Below are 18,781 nucleotides of genomic sequence, written 5' to 3'. Positions count from 1 at the left end.
CCAAACTGAACAAATTAAGAATACTTGAGCTGCAGTATGCAGATGACTGCGCGCTTGTATCTCACTCTCCACAAGACCTCCAGCTTGTCCTGGATGCAGCAGTGAGGGCATACAGCAGGATGGGGCTGACCATCAACACTGCCAAAACAGAGGTAGTCTGCCAGTGGAGTGCCAACATTCCACCCACACCACCTGTCTTCACTGTCGACGACAAAAAGCTGTCTGTAGTACCATCTTTCAAATACCTGGGGAGCATCCTCTCAGAAGACAACACCATCGACACTGAAGTGCAAAACCGGATTAAACAAGCATCAGCTGCTTTCGGGAGACTCAGGCGCCGGGTCTTTCAGAATAAGAACCTCCATCTCCAAACAAAAAGTGCTGTGTATCGGGCCGTCTGCATCACCACCCTGCTCTACAGCTGTGAAGCCTGGGTCATCTACAGCCGTCATGTCAAGTCCCTGGAGCAGTTCCACATCCGCTGTCTTCAGCGCATCCTGGGGGTCACTTGGCGTGACCGTGTGCCTCACACTGAAATATTGAGTAGAACAGGCTGCCGGAGTATTGAGGCCACAATTACTCAACACCAACTGCGGTGGCTGGGGCATGTCATTAGAATGCCCCACAATCGTCTGCCTCGCAGAGTCCTATACGGCCAGCTACACCACGACCAGCGCTCTGCGGGAGGACAGAAAAAGAGGTTCAAAGACAAACTGAAATCCGCACTAAAGAAATGCAAAACTAAGCCTGGGGACCTGGAAGATATGACTGCTGACCGCAACACCTGGCGGCAGATGTGTCTTGATGGGACCCAATCACTGGAGGAGGACAGGACAGCCAGGAGGCAGCAGAAAAGGCTCAGGAGGAACGTAGCTGTGACTGCCAGCAACACCAACACTACGCTCACATGCCCAACCTGCAATAAAACCTACGGATCCAGGATTGGACTTTTCAGTCATCAAAAAACTCACCGATAGTCAGAAGTGGACGTCATCATCGGACTCGATGGACAACCACAAGCAAGCAAGCGTGTGCGTGTGTGTGAAAAAGACACGAGCCCTTGATGGGCGAAGTGTTAAAAACCTTTGTCTTGAAGTTCAGGTACTTCTCCTCCACCTCTAGTCATATGCATGTTTCCCGGGCCTTCCGTGGTGAAAGGCCATCAGTCTACTGGGTGTTGTGTATTGGGCTCAGACGATTGGAGCCGGTATCTTGGGTGTGAATATAACCTACGTACGGCCGCCCGCATAGTCGCAGCTGCTCAGTGCTTCCTGAAATTTTGTGGATTATTTTATGTGGATACTTTTATGTGCGTTGATAAGTATGGAATTGAGTGTGTCAAGAGAATTGCAGTTCTCTTACAGCCGAGATGAACTTATAAGTATTGGAATTTAGCACCAAATGGGAAATTCGAGTGACTTTCACCACTCGCATCAGATTCCTGCGGGAATAGCTAGACCACCGACATCTCCGTGGATGACTCTGCCGACCAAGAGACATGTGCGGCAGAGAATGTAAACAGAAGAGAGGATGCCGTGCAGGGCACCTTACTAGGCTATAGTGCACAAACGCCACTGTCATAGATCACCACTGCTCACCAGACCTGGAGTATGTAGCACTAAAATGCAGACTCTTCTACCTTCCACGGGAGCTATCAGTAGTTATTATGATGCCGTCTACATACCACCGGACGCTAATGCTAAGTTAGCTCTCGGCTATCTGCTAACCGCTGTAAACAAACAACAGAACATGCATCCGGATGGCGTCTTCATAACTGCTGGAGACTTCAACCGTGCCGATCTGAAGAGTGTGCTGCTGAAGTTCGACCAACAAGTCAAATGTGCAACCAGGGGAGTGTGTGTGTGACACAGGGTGTGTGTGAAGCGTCTAGTGCAGAACGGTAGAAGTGCTTGTAGTTAGTGCATGCTGCTCTGCTTGCTGCTTGCTGCTTTCTGCTTGCAACTTTCTGCTTTCAGCTACCGCCGCTGGCTAGCCTCCTTAAGGTGAAAAGAGGAGCCGAGTGCGTAAGCCTCCTCTGCCAGTACATAGCCTCTCCACCACCAAGACTTCTGCAGTGCCTCCTCGTGGCAACACATGGTAACTGGGTACTTCGCAGTCCCAGGCTAAACTGCAGGGGATCTCGGAGCAGCGGTGGGCCCCAGAGATGCGGTGTGCAGGCCCACCTTACGGTGGACACGTCCTGGCACCCATCAACCACTGCCCCAGCTATGGGCAAATAGCCCCACTGCCTTGTGGGATAGCCTCTTGAGGCAAGGCTAAGGGAGCACACCCCAACAGAAAAGAAACGCGCTGGCGGTGCGCAATAGGCGGGCCAAAACAGAGCTTGGTTCCGGCAGCCTCCTGCAGCCAGGATGGGGAGCTGGTTGTCCTGGGCTTACCCATGCCACCAGACGTACCTCATCATGGTGAAGATAGTGCTTCTGGGGATAGCGCACCCCCTACGGCACTTTAAAAATGTCATTGGCGCAGGTATCCACCTCTGACCACAGTGAACCTTTTCTTCCTGGACCTACATCTGGTTGAAGTCTGGCGGCGTTGGGGCAGTGGCGACGGGAGCAGGATTGAATAGTCTGGAAGCTCCTAGTCAGAACCCTGCACGTCAGCGGCACAGGGTATTTGGTCGCTAGCAGCTGGGATTGAGTGGCAGCTGCTCTCGGCAGACCCCTGTGTGACTGAGCAGCCCCTATTTAGGGACCACACTGCTCACCTCAAGTGAGGAAAGGCCTAGAAAAGGTGGCCTAAAAAATGCCCACTCAACTTAAGCCTGGACAGGCTACCGCTCCTGTCGGGCATTCCACCTCTGCGGTCGAAACAGAAAAATTAAAACTAAAAACAGTAAAAACAAGTCCTACAACGTTAAACTGGCAACATGGAACATAAGAACCCTCCTGCACTCCTATGGCCGGTCTGAAAGACCCCATAGAAGGACAGCCCTGGTTGCGGCCAAGCTGAGCAAGTATAACATCGATATTGCTGCCCTGAGCGAAACCAGGCTCCTTGATGAAGGGTCGCTAACAGAGGAGGGCATGGGCTACACCATCTACTGGAAAGGCTATCCCGCAGGTGGACAACATCATCATTTGCATGGTGTGGGATTCGCCATTAAGAACACACTACTATCAAGGCTCCCTGAAACACCTGTGGGCATCAGTGAAAGACTGATGACCCTCCGTATCCCTCTGGTGAAGGACCGCTATGCCACACTCCTTAGTGTGTACGCTCCAACTTTACCATCTGACAGTGAGTCGAAAGACTCCTTCTACCAAGCATTAGATGAGGCTCTCTGCCGGATCCCCAAGACCGACAAGATACTCCTTCTTGGGGACTTCAATGCTCGTGTTGGGCAAAACAGTGGGATATGGAAAGGAGTACTTGGCAACCATGGGATTGGTAAGGCTAACTCAAATGGCATGAGGCTGCTTACCCTCTGCTCAGAGCACAACCTGACCATAACCAACACCATCTTCCAGCAAAAGACCAAATCTAAAACATCATGGATGCACCCACGCTCCAAACATTGGCACCTGATTGATTATGCCATCGTGAGACGCTGCAACATCAGTGACGTACTCATAACCCGGGCCATGAGAGGTGCAGAATGCTGGACAGATCACCGCATGATCATGACCAAGGTCCGCATGCAAGTGCGTCCCCCCATGCGAAAAAGTGGAACCAATGGGAGGCGTCTAGACTGTGCCCGCCTGGCAGACATTACTGCTAGGAGTGAGTTTCGTTGTTCCCTGGCTGAGAATCTAGGTGGACTGGAACTCCTCCTGAGTGATGAGACTGCCACAGAGCAACAATGGTCCTCTATTGCCGAAGCCCTTCATAAAGCAGCAGCTCAAACAATTGGCTATAAGAAAAAGAACCATCAAGACTGGTTTGATAACAACTCAGACTCCATCCAAAACCTGCTAAACCACATGCACAAAGCACATCAAGAAACCCTAAGAAACCCCTCATCCAGCACCGCCAAACAGCGGTGGCAGAAAGCCAGAAGGGAAGTGCAGAGAACTGTGTGCTGCTGAAGTTCGACCAACAAGTCAAATGTGCAACCAGGGGAGCCAAAACACTGACTGTGTCTACTTTAACATCGCGAAAGCATACAGAGCTTATCCCCTATCCCACTTCGGTCAATCTGACCACCTGTCACTCTTCTTGACACCAGCATACCGCACCATTACTAAAAGGCTAAAGCCCACCACTAGAACTGTTGTGAAATGGCCGGAAGACGCATCTTTACAACTACAGGACTTCTTTGAAAGGACTGACTGGAACCTCTTCTCCGACCCTGACCTTGATACCTACAACACCACTGTTCTCTGCTACATCAGGACCTGCATTGAGAACATAACAAGGGAGGCAGTGGCTCAGTGGGTAGTGCTTCCGCTTGGGAACCGGAGGGTTGCCGGTTCGAGCTCCTGCCGAGGTGCCCCTGAGCAAGGCACCGAACCCCCAATTGCTCCCCTCTGCAAAGGTTGGTAATGCAATGTAAGTCGCTTTGGATAAAAGCGTCTGCCAAATGATCGTAATGTAATGTAATGTAATAACAACAAACACTTGCATCAGAGTTTTCCCAAACAGGAAACCCTGGATGAGTAAGGAGGTGCAGGCTCTACTACATGAGCGGAATGCAGCTTTCAAAGCGGGGGACAGAGACCGGTACAGCGCAGCCAGGCACAACCTGAAGATGGGCATCAAGCAGGCCAAGTCCGCGTACAGGAATAAAATTGAGGACCACTTCTCCAACAGAGAACCAGCACTTATGTGGCAAGGCATCTAGCAAATAACCAACTACAAGGGAAATCAGCAACCACTGCCAGAGAGCGATACACACCTCGCAGAGGAGGATAACCACTTTTTTGCTCGCTGTGAAACGGCAGAGTGGAACTGACTCAGCAACACCCCTACTGGATGCTGCTCATCCTTCTCTGACCCTGCAGACACATGAGCTAAGGAGGATCCTTAGCTCAGTGAATGTAAAGAAAGCAGGGGGCCCAGACGGAATACCAGGGAGAGTGATCAGAGACTGCGCCCACCAGCTTGCAGAGGTATTCACAGACATTTTCAATCTATCACTGTCCTAGGCCACCATACCCACCTGCCTCAAGTCTGCCGTAATCATCCCAGTGCCCAAACAGAGTAACATCACCTGTTTGAATGATTACAGACCAGTAGCACTCACTCCCATCATCACAAAATGTTTTGAAAAAGTGGTCTTAAAACACATTAAATCCAGTCTCCCTGCCAACTTGGACCAGCATCAATATGCCTACAGAGCACACCGATCCACAGAGGTCGCCATTCCCCTTACCCTCCACACAGCACCTTGACAAGAATGGTACATATGTGAGAATTTTTTATCGACTACAGCTCAGCCTTTAATACCATCATTCCCAGCAGGCTGGTCAACAAACTGCTTGGCCTTGGTTTCGATAGCTCCCTCTGTATGTGGATTAAAGACTTTCTTTCCAACCGCGCACAGACAGTCAAATTCGGTTCACAGCTCTCTCCCAGTCTTACCACCAGCACTGGGGCGCCAGAGGGCTGTGTACTCAGTCCAATGCTGTATTCACTCTACACCTTTGACTGTATTTCCACACACCCAACTAACACAATAATCAAATTTGCCGACGACACAACTGTGGTGTGACTCATTTCAAACAACAACGAAAACCCACTACCGTGAGGAAATAGACAATCTGACAGACTGGTGCATGGACAACAACCTCACACTCAACATTAAAAAGACAAAAGAACTCATCATTGACTTCAGGAGACACCATGAGGACCACAGTCCCTTGTCAACAGGGGAGAGGAGGTGGAGAGAGTTCGCTGCTTCAAGTTCCTGGGGCCTTATATTAGCGAAGACCTCAGTTGGACTGTGAACACCTCGGCCCTTGTCAAAAGGGACTCTATTTCCTCCGCACACTGAAGAAGAACCACCTGTCTGCAGAGCTGCTCAGAGCCTTCTACCAATGCTGTATAGAAAGCGTCCTAACATACTGTCTGACAGCTTGGTATGCAAACTGCACTGAGGCAGATCGCAAAAAACTCAAAAGGACTGTTAAAACAGCAGGAAAAATAATTGGACTTCCCCTGCCCTCTCTGGAGGACATTTTTAAGACTTGTTGTCTCCGCAGGGCCAACACCATTAGACAAGTTACTACCCCAAAAGTCCATTGCAATATTGGAACATCTTGAGCTATGGGACAACTTATGTTTTAATGTATGAATGGAACTATGTGTTATTTATTTATTGTTATTTATTATTTATTGTTGTTTATTTATAGTTTATTTCTGTTTATGCTGTTTATTTATTACTGTTCTAAAGTTCAGGCACAGCACAAATGCATTTCGTTGTATTCTCATGTACAATGACAATAAAAGCTATCCTATTCTATAATAAATAGATGTTTATTTGTTATCTTACAAGTGAAAAGTAAGATGGCAGAATTGGGTCCAGAACAATGGAGCTGAATCTGCAATTTAAGAAGTGAAGACAAACCACATAACTGGCAGTGCAGGCAGGAAAGTCTAAGTCAAACAGAAAACGTGGAGGAAAGCAATTTGCAAGTAAGGTAAGGTAAGTAAGGTACATCCGTTGGGTTTCTAGACTGAATTGAGTTGGTTGAAATGGCAATATGGCCTGATCCTTTTGTTTTATGCTCATCAGCGCGAAGACACATTCTGCTTTCAAATCTTTAGTCATAGTGGTGGAAGATGGAATCATCGACATAAACGACAGTGTAAAGGGGAGCTGGCTGCCTTTTTTGTCCAAAAAAGAGAAGTTACTGTGGTTTTACAGTGAGTGAAATAAACAACCACTTTCCAAATACTACTTGAGATACTAGATCGAAGACTAGTTAATGTTACTCTACTGTGACCAATTGTTGCGATTAGGAAACATAGTTCTCTGTTCTTCGGGGAGGGGAGGGAAAATAGGTCACTTAACAGCAAGCCGGACCATCACAAAGAGAGGTCCATTTGAAACGGTCTCATGGTTTTATGGATAGAATGACATCATAGGTCGGTGGTCACACTTGACCAATGATGGTTGAAAACAGGGTCCATTGTGTGGAAACGTGAAGGATCCTGGGAAAGGCTCTCCTTTGTCTTCCAGAACAAGGAAGCATGTGGTCTCAGATGCCATTTTAGGGCCAGATCCTTCATGTTTTGCGCATGATTGGCATGCCTCACAAAGTGTCTGTTTTCGCATCATTTCTACCATTTGTGTTGAGTTGCATGGGTAGACAGAGTAGACATGGGTAGACAAACTCTGCTTCAGATAGGCACGAACAGGCTTCCATACAGGCACACAAGAAGAAAACCACACAAAGTCAGTTAAGTAAATATTTATTCATTGATTTCATTGGAACAAAGCTTACAGTCCCACATTTACATCTCATGACAATTTCAGACCTAATTTCCAATACAAACGCAACTTCTGTTGCCATGACCACACAAACCCCTGAGACTTAAAGAAATGTGAAATTGTGTAGCGTACTTAAGTTTGCAGACAAAATCTTGTAGAGCTTTATGTGCAGAAAAGGTTTGCCGAAATATATTGAAGACACTGGAAAAAAATATGATTGAATATGATGTTATTACACGTTACCAAAGGCAGTGGTTCCCATTCCTGTTCCTTGGGGCCCCCAGCACAACATATTTTTCATCTCTCCCTGCCCTTCACGTATCTGATCAATGAAATCAGGTGTTATTCTTCCCAGAGCTTTACCTCTTGAGGTTGTTTCAGGGAAAGCAACCTGCCGTCCCTCCAGGACCTTTACGCCTCCCGGACCCTGAAGTGGGCAGGCAGGATTTTGGCCGACCTCTCCCACCCTGGACACAAACTGTTTTTAACCCTCCCCTCTGGCAGAAGGCTGAGGTCCATCAGGACCAAAACCTCACGCCACAAATCCAGCTTCTTCCCCTCGGCAGTGGGCCTCACCAACAAGGCCCAGGTCCTCCACTGACCTCACAAAAACCCCTGCACATTGACTTTATTTAACAGTAGTCTTAAGTTAATTTATTCAATAATCCCCTGCACGTTTTTTAACACCTTATTCATCAGCACTCATTTAGTTAACTTATTTAATTTAGTTTAATTTAGTGTGTTTTTAATTTAATTTGAGTATTCACCAAGCTGCTGTTTGTAAATGTTGTTTTATGTTGTTTTATATGTTGTCTTCTGTTGTCTTTTTCTATATGTTACACGTTGCACCCAGCACCACAGCAAATTCCTCTTAAGTGCAAACTTAATTGGCAAATAAAGTGATTCTGATTCTGATTCTGATTCTGATCTGTGCTTTATACTGGCATCTTTATGGGATTTGTCCCCATCAAGAGTTTATCCAGATATTGAATAATACATTGAATCCATGTAATTATGTGTGAACAGGGTCTTACAGTTTGCTGCGATCCATACTGTAATTTAATTGTTAACTATTAAAAAGTGAGTTCTTTGATTGTTTAGTCATTTCTAGTGATGATTCAATTGCTCTTTTTAAAAGGAAAATTCCATCCATCACCATCAGTTGTCAAACACAGACTATAAGCTCAGTGCATTAAAAAGTAAAAAGGTGCATGGATGTACACTGTGTGTGTGTCCACTCATTAGAGTTGTTTCTTACAGGTCTTTGCATTGCTGTTTTAGGCAAAGTGGTTTTTCAGCCACCTTTCAATTTCCTTTTCATTCCTCAAGACCCATTCGATGTTGTTCCTCACTGTCTCCAGTGCCTGCTCCCTGGGCTTCTCCCCCGCACCCGCATCTGTAGTAAGACTGAAGAAATGCTCCATCTGAAAGACAAGAACCATGTTGGTAATTATGAGATGTATAACATTTAATTATATTCAATTACATTACATTATGATCATTTGGCAGACGCTTTTATCGAAAGAGACTTAAATTACACTACCACCCTTTGCAGAGGGGGGAGCAATTGAAGGTTCGGTGCCTTGCTCAGGGGCACCTCGGCAGGGGCTCGAACCGGCGACCCTCCGGTTCCCAAGATGAAGCACTACCCACTGAGCCACTGCCTCCCCACAATTAAACTTTATTAATATAACGCCAAATCACAACAAATGTTTTCCCAGGGAATTTTACATACAGAGCATTAAAGAAACTCAAAATTCCCCCATGAGCAAGCACTTTGGGAGGGCACAAGCATTGGGAGCAGTGGGGGTGTGTGGAGGCCTGGGTGTGAGGCGGAGGGGGCAGCAGATGGCTGTGAAGTTAACCTGTTGAAGAAAAAGTTTGGCTCATTTGCCCTCTCCATGCTGCCTCCTGGTTGTCTCTCCTTCACCTTGAAGCCGGTGATTTGTTTCATTCTAGTCCACACATCCATGGTGTTGTTCTGCTGGAGTTTGGCCTCCAGCTTCCTCCTGTAGGAGCCCTCAGCTTGTCACTCAGCTCATGCTGTGCACTCCTCAGTTCTTCCCTGTCTCCAGATCTGAAGGCTCTCTTCTTCTTCTTAAGAAGCTCCTACAGGTCACTGGTGATCCAGGGCTTGTTGTTGGGAAATAAGCGTACAGTCTGGGTCGGCAGGGTGGTGTTCACACAGAAATTTATATATTCTGTGATGCAGTCAGTCTTGCTGTTGATGTCCTCCCCATGTGGCACAGACAACAAATCCCAGTCAGTCCACTCAAAGCAATCCTGCAGTGCCTCATTAGCCTCCTGAGTCCACTTCCTCACAGCCCTTGTGGACTTGAGGCAGCCGTTGAACCAGAGGGACATACTTAGGTTGTGGTCCGATCTTACAAGGGGGGGAAAGGCAGTGGCACTGTATGCATCCTTGTTATGTGCACACAGGAGGTCCAATGTTCTATTGCAGGGGTCTCAAACGCGTCGCTCACGAGCTACCAGTAGCTCACCACCCATTTCTGAGTAGCTCACTTAAGACTAAAAAAATACACACATTTGACAACACAACACTTGTGTCATTTGGTAAACCTGTTTGAATTTCTACCCAATCAAATTCACAGACATCCTGCCCTTTTCTGTCACAAAATGATTATAAGCCAATCAGCTGTTAGACGAACAAATGTCACGTTTTATTACTTCGGTGACACCATAACATTAGACGATGTAGGCAGGCTAGCAAGCACGCGCCAGATTTGACAATGTCTGCGCCACTTCAACAGAGTTCACAGCAACTTTTCACGGGACTTTCTGGCTGCTAGCAGGCTATGAACAGAGAACGTAAAAGAGCTCCATAAGGGTGAACTTAAGAGGATTCACTCCAGCAGATGCCACACACTCTCTGTCATGTCACCAACATCAGAACAGACTGAATGCATGTGAAGTACAGATGAGATGGGAACTACAGGGAATTCCCAAGTTACAGGGAAGGGACATTGTGACAGTGATATGTGGACCGACAAATATGAAATACATAAGTAAAATAAGTGTTTTGTTTTATATGAGGTTAATATGATAATATGATAGTGTGAGCTTGACACACTGAAAATGTATACGGAAAAAGCATGCTCATGTCGCTGCATTTAAGTGCTTTTTGATACAAAATGTCTGTTGGATATCAACATTTCGTAAATGTTCACACAAAAGACGCTTATTCAGCTGGTTTGGGTGGAGAATCAGCCATGTGGATAAATGTTACTAATAATGTAAAACACGAGTAGCACTTTTATTTTGTCAAATTAGCTTTCAGAAGAATAAAGGTTGGAGACCCCTGTTCTTTTGTCTCTGGTGTGGCAGTTAACATACTGGTGAAATGTTGGTAAAATTTTATCCTGAGTGACATGGTTGAAGTCACCAGTAATTATAATAAAAGGGGGATGTTGAGTCTGAAGTTTAGCAACCGTTGAATGAATGATCACAGTGAGTCCTTTGTCTCTTCTTCATGTACACAGCACGGTAGCATACTGATACAATAGCATAAAACATAAAGCAATAACAAACATCCGTTGGTCCTGACCTTCCACAGCTGGAGTTCTGTGTTGTAGGTGGTTGTAATTGAACTCAGTAGGCGACCCAGGTTTCTATCATTGATGGTGTATCTGTTACAAAAAAATTAAACACATGATTAAAAATTCATATTAAAGTATTGGTTTTTTCTTCCTTTTATTGCTTCGTTTTTATCTCTGTTAGCCCGCTGTCTAAAGAGGAGTAAAAGCTGATGGAGTCTCACACAAGGAAATCTATCTTTTAATGTTTGGCGAAGAACACTGTTTCATTGTTACTATAATTTATTTTCTTTCCTTGTATTGCAAAGTTAATATATATGACATAATAAATATGTCAGCTATATAAGATTTAAACGGCACATCGCAAACCACAAACATTGTCATTTATTCGGATAAAATAACATTTAAGTATGACAAAACCAAATCGTACCAAACAATAAGGAGTAAGAACAGGGATGGCTTCCTGAGTTTCCCTCAGGTTACACAAATACACACACAAACAAACATAAACAGCACCGTCTTCTGTAACATCCTAGCAAGGAAAAACAATATTGGTTTCCAGTTTAATAAAAATAAAACATTTTGTAAATCATAGTGAGAACTGAGAGGCCAGCTGTTTACTAAAGTAATTGTAAGATATAATGATGTTTCTGAAGATTGGAATTTGTACACAGTGCTTAGACTCTAGACCAGGGGTGGCTCGCGAGCCGCATGCGGGTCTTTGCCGGCGGACGTGCGGCTGTGCTCCAGCTCCAGTGCTCACAGATTTTTCTCTTGGTGTACTGAATTTTCATACTGTAAAATAAACATCTAAAATGCATACGCTATATTTGGCAATACAGACAAAAAGCTGTTAGATTTTAATGTGATATTTGTAAACATGACTTATTATGAGTTGGGCCGGTCTCTTCCTCACTCTCTTCCCGTCCGCACTCGCTGGCAGTCACTGGGCAGTGAGTGAGTGAGTGAGAGTGTGTGTTGTTAGTTATTTTACCTCCACCTTGCTCTCCTGTATTTTGATTTAATCTCCATCACCTCTTCTCTATGGCTCTTATTTTATGTTGAAATACTGTATTTCATGCCATTGATCGTCTTGTAACTGGAAATGGTGTTGGGTTTCGCTGTGGCTTTTTGAGCTTGACTGGTTAGCCACCCCTGACTTAGACAAAGGCAGTGTATATGAATAGTATTACACACTAATATAATGATCTATATAAATCTAACTAGAAATGTCAGATATACTATACTTCTTACAAAGTTTAAGGAGTTAAATAATCCCATTGATTGTTTTCATTTGGGCTTTCAACAGAGCCAAACTTACTTGAGCCTCAAAGAATGAGCAGGGCCCTCTCTGGCCTATTTTGTGGCTGTCGTTGCACAGTGCAATGGTTTAAGGATTTATCAATCACCTAACTTACTCCTACTCTAGCACTAGTAATGCTCTTAGCTGTTGGTTTCGGAAGGAAATGCACTTACGATTTCTTGTGACCTGAAGTTCTTTTGCCTACCTATGTTGAACGCACTTATTGGAAGTCGATTTTGGATGAAAGCGTCTGCTAAATGACCGTAATGTAATGTATTCAAGCACACTCATAGTGGTCGATTTTATTACAGGCGCACTGGCACAAAGCTCAGCCTTTTGCCTTTGTTGTGAGACTTTCCTGCAGCACAAGCTGAGTTTTGCAGATGACTGCCAGGTGGGTGTTTTGGTGACTGACATTGCGACAGTGGGAGGAGAGGCGCACCTGGAGGCCTGTCCCTGGCAATCCAAGGCACAATGGTATCTACATTTATCTTAACTAGTGATGTGTCCTTTCGTGTAGAGGCTTCAAAACGTGTGTCGAGTAATCCAGATACGTACAAGGCGTATGTTGGTGACGTATGTGGTGACGTTCAAAGCCTCGCGAACCTGCCGTACCACGTGACTGATTCAGGAGCTGAGTAGTTGGTTTGACGCGTGATTCGAAATATGAGGGGCAGCAAAACGCTATTGATCCCACGGCTGACGTGCGGCTCGGCTCGAGTACTCACTGATTTTTCTCTGGTGTACAAGATTGTCATATGTTTTTCATATTGTCAAAAAATTCAAAAAATTCAAAAACGGCACCATCACTAAACTTTGACATATTCCACTCTGATTCGTGTCAAATAGTCAAGATCATACCAAATATTTACAAAAAAAAAAGTTAAATTTGAATTTATTTTTTAAACTCAAAAATAGGGTATATTGTATTAAACAAGGCCTTTTGGCCCTAAATTCCAAAATAAATGGAAAATCTTGTGGTGATGCATTGGACTGGAGTCAGACTAAAGCAGTGACACAAAAACATTTTAAAATTTACACTTTATGGGTGAAGCACTTTCCCCGTGGGTTATCATCATTATCTTTTGTTTCCAGTTTTTGTCCCAGCAGTTGTGTTGTCTTTGTTTTTTTCTTTCTGTAAGTGAGTGAGTGAGTGAGTGAGCGAGTGAGTGAGGATGTTGGAAATGGAAGTGGGTCTTTCGTAGTTGGGAAGTACCGCTCAAACTCGAAAAATACAACAGCTTGAGAGGAAAATGGAGAAGAGGGACAATAAACTAATTCTTAGCGGTCTTAGCGTAGTCTGATGAAACAACAGTCTGTTTTCACCTGTAGCCGAGAGATCAGTGATGAAGTAGTGAAAGCTAGCTACCTTATTGCTAGCAAAATAGCGTAAGCATCAAAGTCATACTCTGAAAATGAGTTTGTGAAAACATGCATGCTGAAGGCTGCAGAAATCATGTGCCCTGAAAAGTGACACGTTTTTACCAACATTAGCCTGACCAGAAAAACTGTGGCAGATTTCAAATCATGCCATCAACCCATCAGCATGCCTTTCAATAATCTGTCAAAAAGCAGGTGTGTCAAAATTAGGGAGAAAGTACAGGCCGCAAATGGAGGACATGGTTTTGAGGCCTTTTTATTGTATTTTGCACAAGGAGGCATTGTGCTGCAAGTCGTTAAAAAGGGATCACGTTATGGAATGGGTTGTCAGAACTGTGGATTTCATCCAAGCCAGAGATCTGAATCACTGTCAGTTTGACAGCCTTCTCAGTGTTAAAAAGGTTACCTACGTTCGCAAGGTTTCAACTGTTTGGGTGAACTTAAGACAGAATTCAGTTTTTTGCTCGTCATTCACAGTCAAGGCTTCTGATCTGCCCATCAACATCAAACTTGAGATAATTGACTTGCAGTGTGACACAGATTTGAAGAACAAATTTGCCTAGGGCAGGCTTGAACACATTTATGTTTGGCAGCTACTCAGGATTTGAGGCCTGGTACTGATAAGATGATAAGATGCAGTTGTGAAGGCTAAAAGATGCCAAGTTTCAGGAGCAAATTAAAATGTGAAATTTGTATGGTGTGTTGAGTCAGTTCAGTTCACATTTCTACAAATATCTGGACATTTATGTACCTTTAAAATAATTTCTAACTCTTGAAAGTTGTTCCATACATATTATATTGTTATTATTTGTAAAATAATATAGTTCATCAAATGTAAACATTTTCAATATGTGCTTGTACTTCTTTGCACTGTAACAAAGGGAAAACTTGGAGTTTTCCATTTACATCCAATTATAGGTTACTATGCTATGATTTTACTGGTTCAGCCCCCTTTAGATAGAATTTGGCTGTATGTGGCTGCTAAACAAAGATGAGTTTGACACCCCTGCGGTAAAAACTGCACACCTCTGAAATATCGTATTAGCAACACTGATGTCATTTGATTCTCAATGGTTACATTGTCTTGACATTTCACCATATCTTTACTGGCTGTGACTAGTGGCTGTCGCTATGTTTGTTATTCATTTGTCTCAATTCACATGTACATCACAAATATTGCAAATAGAGCATTGTAGGGGAGTGAATATGTCAGTAGCCTCAATACAGTCACAGGAACAGAGATCTGACCCTTCTTCACTGTTGCCTTTGCATTTACCTCTGTGAAACACCCAGAAAATGCTGGGACTTGATGATTACTTTCTTTCTTTAATTCCATCAGAAGTTGATTAATATCATGTCATTCTGCGAAAAATTTGCATCTGGGATATCATCGTACAGCATTGAGGACAACTGAAACTCCAGTGTTAGATTGTCATGTCATTTCATCATAACTGGCTGTGGCTTTGTTGCTGTTGCTTTGTTTCCTTTTTTACCTAATTCACAAGTGTATTTCAGCCGTAGTTTGTAATGGGAAAATCACATTGACTATTGCCTTTATATACACTCATATAGTTAATGAAAGAAGAACAACACAAAGTCAAATAACCAATGCATGTGCAGCATATTAGCTTTACTTTGGTCTACACAAAACAGGCGGTGCCTATTCTCCTACTCTCGTTCATGGAAAGGTTAGGCAGGATGACAGTGATAGAAAAGACATCCTCATATTGTTAGAAGGTACCAAGGTTAAAGGTCTGGGTAACTGTGTATCCATGTCATGTCACTGTGTGAGTATAAAGTAAAGACAGAGAGAGAGTTACTTTATCCATTGCAGCCATCCAGACTGACACTGTTTGCTGTTCTGTACTGTAAAACCCGGTCCAAAGACGGCAGCCAATAATAGCGGCGAAGAATCTCCAAACTCGGCAACGTGATATTATTCTTTTTGTTGTTTAATGATCTCATTTATCTGATTCCATAAGATAATAAGTATTTGTGTCTAGTGATAATTTACACTGAGTGGTTGATTCTGTTTGAGTGCCAATTCTCTGTTTAGAATGAGAAGTTTAGTTTCTGATCAGTATATTAGTTCGGGAATTCGGCATTAACCTAGTATTAATTATCCATTCGTAATTACGCCGAAGCTGGATTGTTCGTTCAAACAGGGCGCACTCATATCGCTTAAAGAGTGCTACCGGCCGGGTTATAAGCACTCTTACAGCATGTTCGAGAGCAGTTCAGACTAATGTAAAACTTTCAATTCAGAGACATGTATGTTTAACAGGCAATACCCTTAGTCCAACGAAATAATTCCTTCTAATTAACTATATGCCAGTCCTGCTCAACTAGGGATTATCTCGACCATCAGGCTCGCATCAGTTCAGAGCTGGCGGTGCATAACGCGGACTGCAAGTCAATCTTGACCGAGAAAGCTGATCCCGTCCTGTGAAAATACGAGTCCCGTAGAGAATACTAAAACAATCACATAAATGATATCAGAAGTATTTTGAAGTTTAACAATCATCAATTTATTTAACATTTGAACGTTTGAAAGTTTCATTTTTCGTTTATTTAAGTAGGGACAGGTATTTAACATGAACAATGCCACACACCACAGCATCTATAGCCTGGGCTAATTTGCGATGCCTGTCTCATAATTACACAAATATCACTAGTCATTACCGTTTGAATTCCCATCACAAAGTATACCAGGATCCAAATATACTTTTCCGTCTATGTCACGAAGCAACGAGCAGTTACTGCAGCATTACTACATGGGAGCCCCTGCTTACTGGAAAACTCCTAGAAATGTTTCTTGGATTGACTCAAATAGAGAGTGGGCATGATGTCATCAGATTTCTATGTGCCTTTTGAAGATACTGTTTGTCTTGCCCTGGCTCTGGTCCCCTGCTGCGTGAGGACCAGACCCCCTTCCTCCTGTGATGATCTGAGATGTTTTCATCTAGCATCTGTTTGTTACGCAACAACAATACAATCTAATTAGCACCTATATGTGATCATCAGTAATCTAAGGAAGAAACCGCAGACATTCTGGCATCAAAGAATATTTTCCTCCATTTGGCTCTGTTCCCAAATGTTGCGGTGTTGATTACCCAGTGCCCATTAAGACCATTAACAACTCTTCTTGGACCATGAGCCTAATTTAATAACAGAAATTCCATGACATAGTTCTTCTGCCAACTCTTGTTGGTTTCATGAGTAATAGACACCCAAATTCAGTTTAGCAGATGAAGTTGAATTACATCCTTGTTTTAATATTACTTCATCGATTCTATTTCAATACCCCTGAATTTAGAATGTCTTTTGTTTTACAAGCTTGTTGAGGGCACTATGTTGGACAGCTTCCACCATTGAACTACACAATTTGAACTCTCATTCACACAGCAAATGCAATTAGTAGACCGTGTGTGCATAATTATGGTAATCCATCTAATTAATCTAATTAAATATAGAACAAATCAAAATTGGTTAATTTCTGTTCTCTCATGCACATCAAACTGACTGGTTGTGACTCCTTATTCTACACTGTTTCCTTGTTTGTTTGTGTCATTAAAAATGAAATGTAAAGACAAAACGACACATTTCTATAATTACTAAAATAAGCAACAAAAATCCCCCCAAAAACATATACTAATAACACTAACTCTTACCATTTCCTCATCCAAAACGTCAAGTTCCCCTTCTCCTGTCTCCATGATAACCTGGCAGTTTATGCTCTGCATATACTCATACACATCTTCCTACTGTCATTAAAACAGTGCCCCTTGTATTCCCCCGAGTCACCAAGGCCCATCTTCAGTGGACCATGTATTCCTAACTTGCCCAAATCTAAGTGTCTCTGTGGATTGGATTGTTTAATGTGTATGACAAAAGAGCAGATGTGACCTCAGTGGATTTGACTCTGCTGAGTTAAATTTTCCTTTTGCACTGACCTGTTGACCAGGTATTGCCAATTGAGTGTGGTCCAGTCCCAAGCCATAGTCTTTCCCAATGGATTGTAGGACACATAGCGCACCACGGTGAACAGATCCTGACTCCTCATTACACTCTCATCTTTGGACACCTCCAGTAGCCTGTAAGAGATAACAAAATGTATTCAACTTAACCACTTTTCATCCATCTCAACATATTCAAAGGATGCCAACAATCCTGTATGAGGCAAATCTAGTCATCTTAAGTGAATGCATGACACAGTGACAGAAAAATAGCTCACGCCCAATAATTGTAAAGTTGTAAATGTTCCCTGTTGTCCGCAACCTGCAGCGATCTGCCGGTTACCGACAAAACTTTTGTTGACGGCGGGGTGCGCATTTCAAAAACAGACCGGAGGTTCCCCACCCCTGTTGTAGATAATAGTGGAGAAGACCCTTTCCAAGAGAAGAGCGATTCTTTCACTAAGATCTTAACATCAGCATTTAATAGGGATAGAGGTCTATAGGAGCCACAGGCGGTGGGGTCTTTGTCTTTTTTAAGGAGGAGAGCTATTGAAGCTTGACACAACGTTGGAGGAAGTGTGCCTTTCTCTTGGGCTTCATTAAACATCGAAAGAAGAAGGGGTGAGAGTTTAGTACACATTTTCTTGAAAAACTCGGGTCCAGGGACTTTTTAAGATTGCATGGCTCTGATTGAGGAGTGTAATCCTCAAGAGAAATTAAAGAATCCAGTGCTGCTGCAGTGTCGGATTTGATGTTTGGGACATTGAGGTTGGCTCTTGTCCCCACGCCACCATCGGACTGCCCTCCTGAACTGCCATCTCAAGTTGGCCTCTGGACGTTGGGCCGTCCATCTGAGCCGTCTACCCACTCCAACCTCTGGATGCCAGACCAGCCTCCTGAGCGTCCTCCTGGCTTCAGTCTCTGGTCTTCGGACTCTCTCCTGAGCGGTCTCCCGGCTTCAGTCTCTGGTCTTCGGGCGCCCTCCTGAGCAGTCTCCCGGCTTCAGTCTCTGGTCTTTGGGCCGCCCTCCTGAGCAGCGTCCCCACTCCAACCGCTGGTCTTCGGGCCGCCCTCCTGCGCGGCCTTCCCGCATAGAGCTCTGGTCTTCAGGCCGCCCTCCTGAGTGGTCGTGGCCAGCGACCAGAGCTGGTTTCTCTGTTTTGTCCAGTGTGACATTTTGCCCCTGTTAGGA

The 18,781-nt window shown here is 44.1% G+C and overlaps 1 protein-coding gene across 1 annotated transcript in view; it reads right to left on the bottom strand.

Moving 5' to 3' along the window:
- Window positions 1-8,580: 8,580 nt before the first annotated feature.
- enpep (glutamyl aminopeptidase) overlaps window positions 8,581-18,781 on the bottom strand; it is a 53,770-nt gene continuing 43,569 nt past the window's right edge. Inside the window, exons 18-20 of the mRNA XM_076166055.1 lie at window positions 17,587-17,727; window positions 10,962-11,043; window positions 8,581-8,820 (exon numbers count right to left, since the gene is read on the bottom strand). Coding sequence (XP_076022170.1) covers window positions 8,674-8,820; window positions 10,962-11,043; window positions 17,587-17,727 — 370 coding nt within the window. The 3' untranslated portion in view covers window positions 8,581-8,673. The remainder of the gene's footprint in view (window positions 8,821-10,961; window positions 11,044-17,586; window positions 17,728-18,781) is intronic.

The sequence above is a fragment of the Genypterus blacodes genome, unplaced genomic scaffold, assembly GCF_046128005.1.
Source record: "Genypterus blacodes isolate CSIRO-AG114 ecotype Tasmania unplaced genomic scaffold, CSIRO-AGI_Gbla_v1 ptg000154l_1, whole genome shotgun sequence".
Classification (NCBI taxonomy): domain Eukaryota; kingdom Metazoa; phylum Chordata; class Actinopteri; order Ophidiiformes; family Ophidiidae; genus Genypterus; species Genypterus blacodes.
The sequence above is the reverse complement of the archived record's forward strand: the minus strand, read 5'-3'. Positions and strand labels throughout refer to the sequence as shown.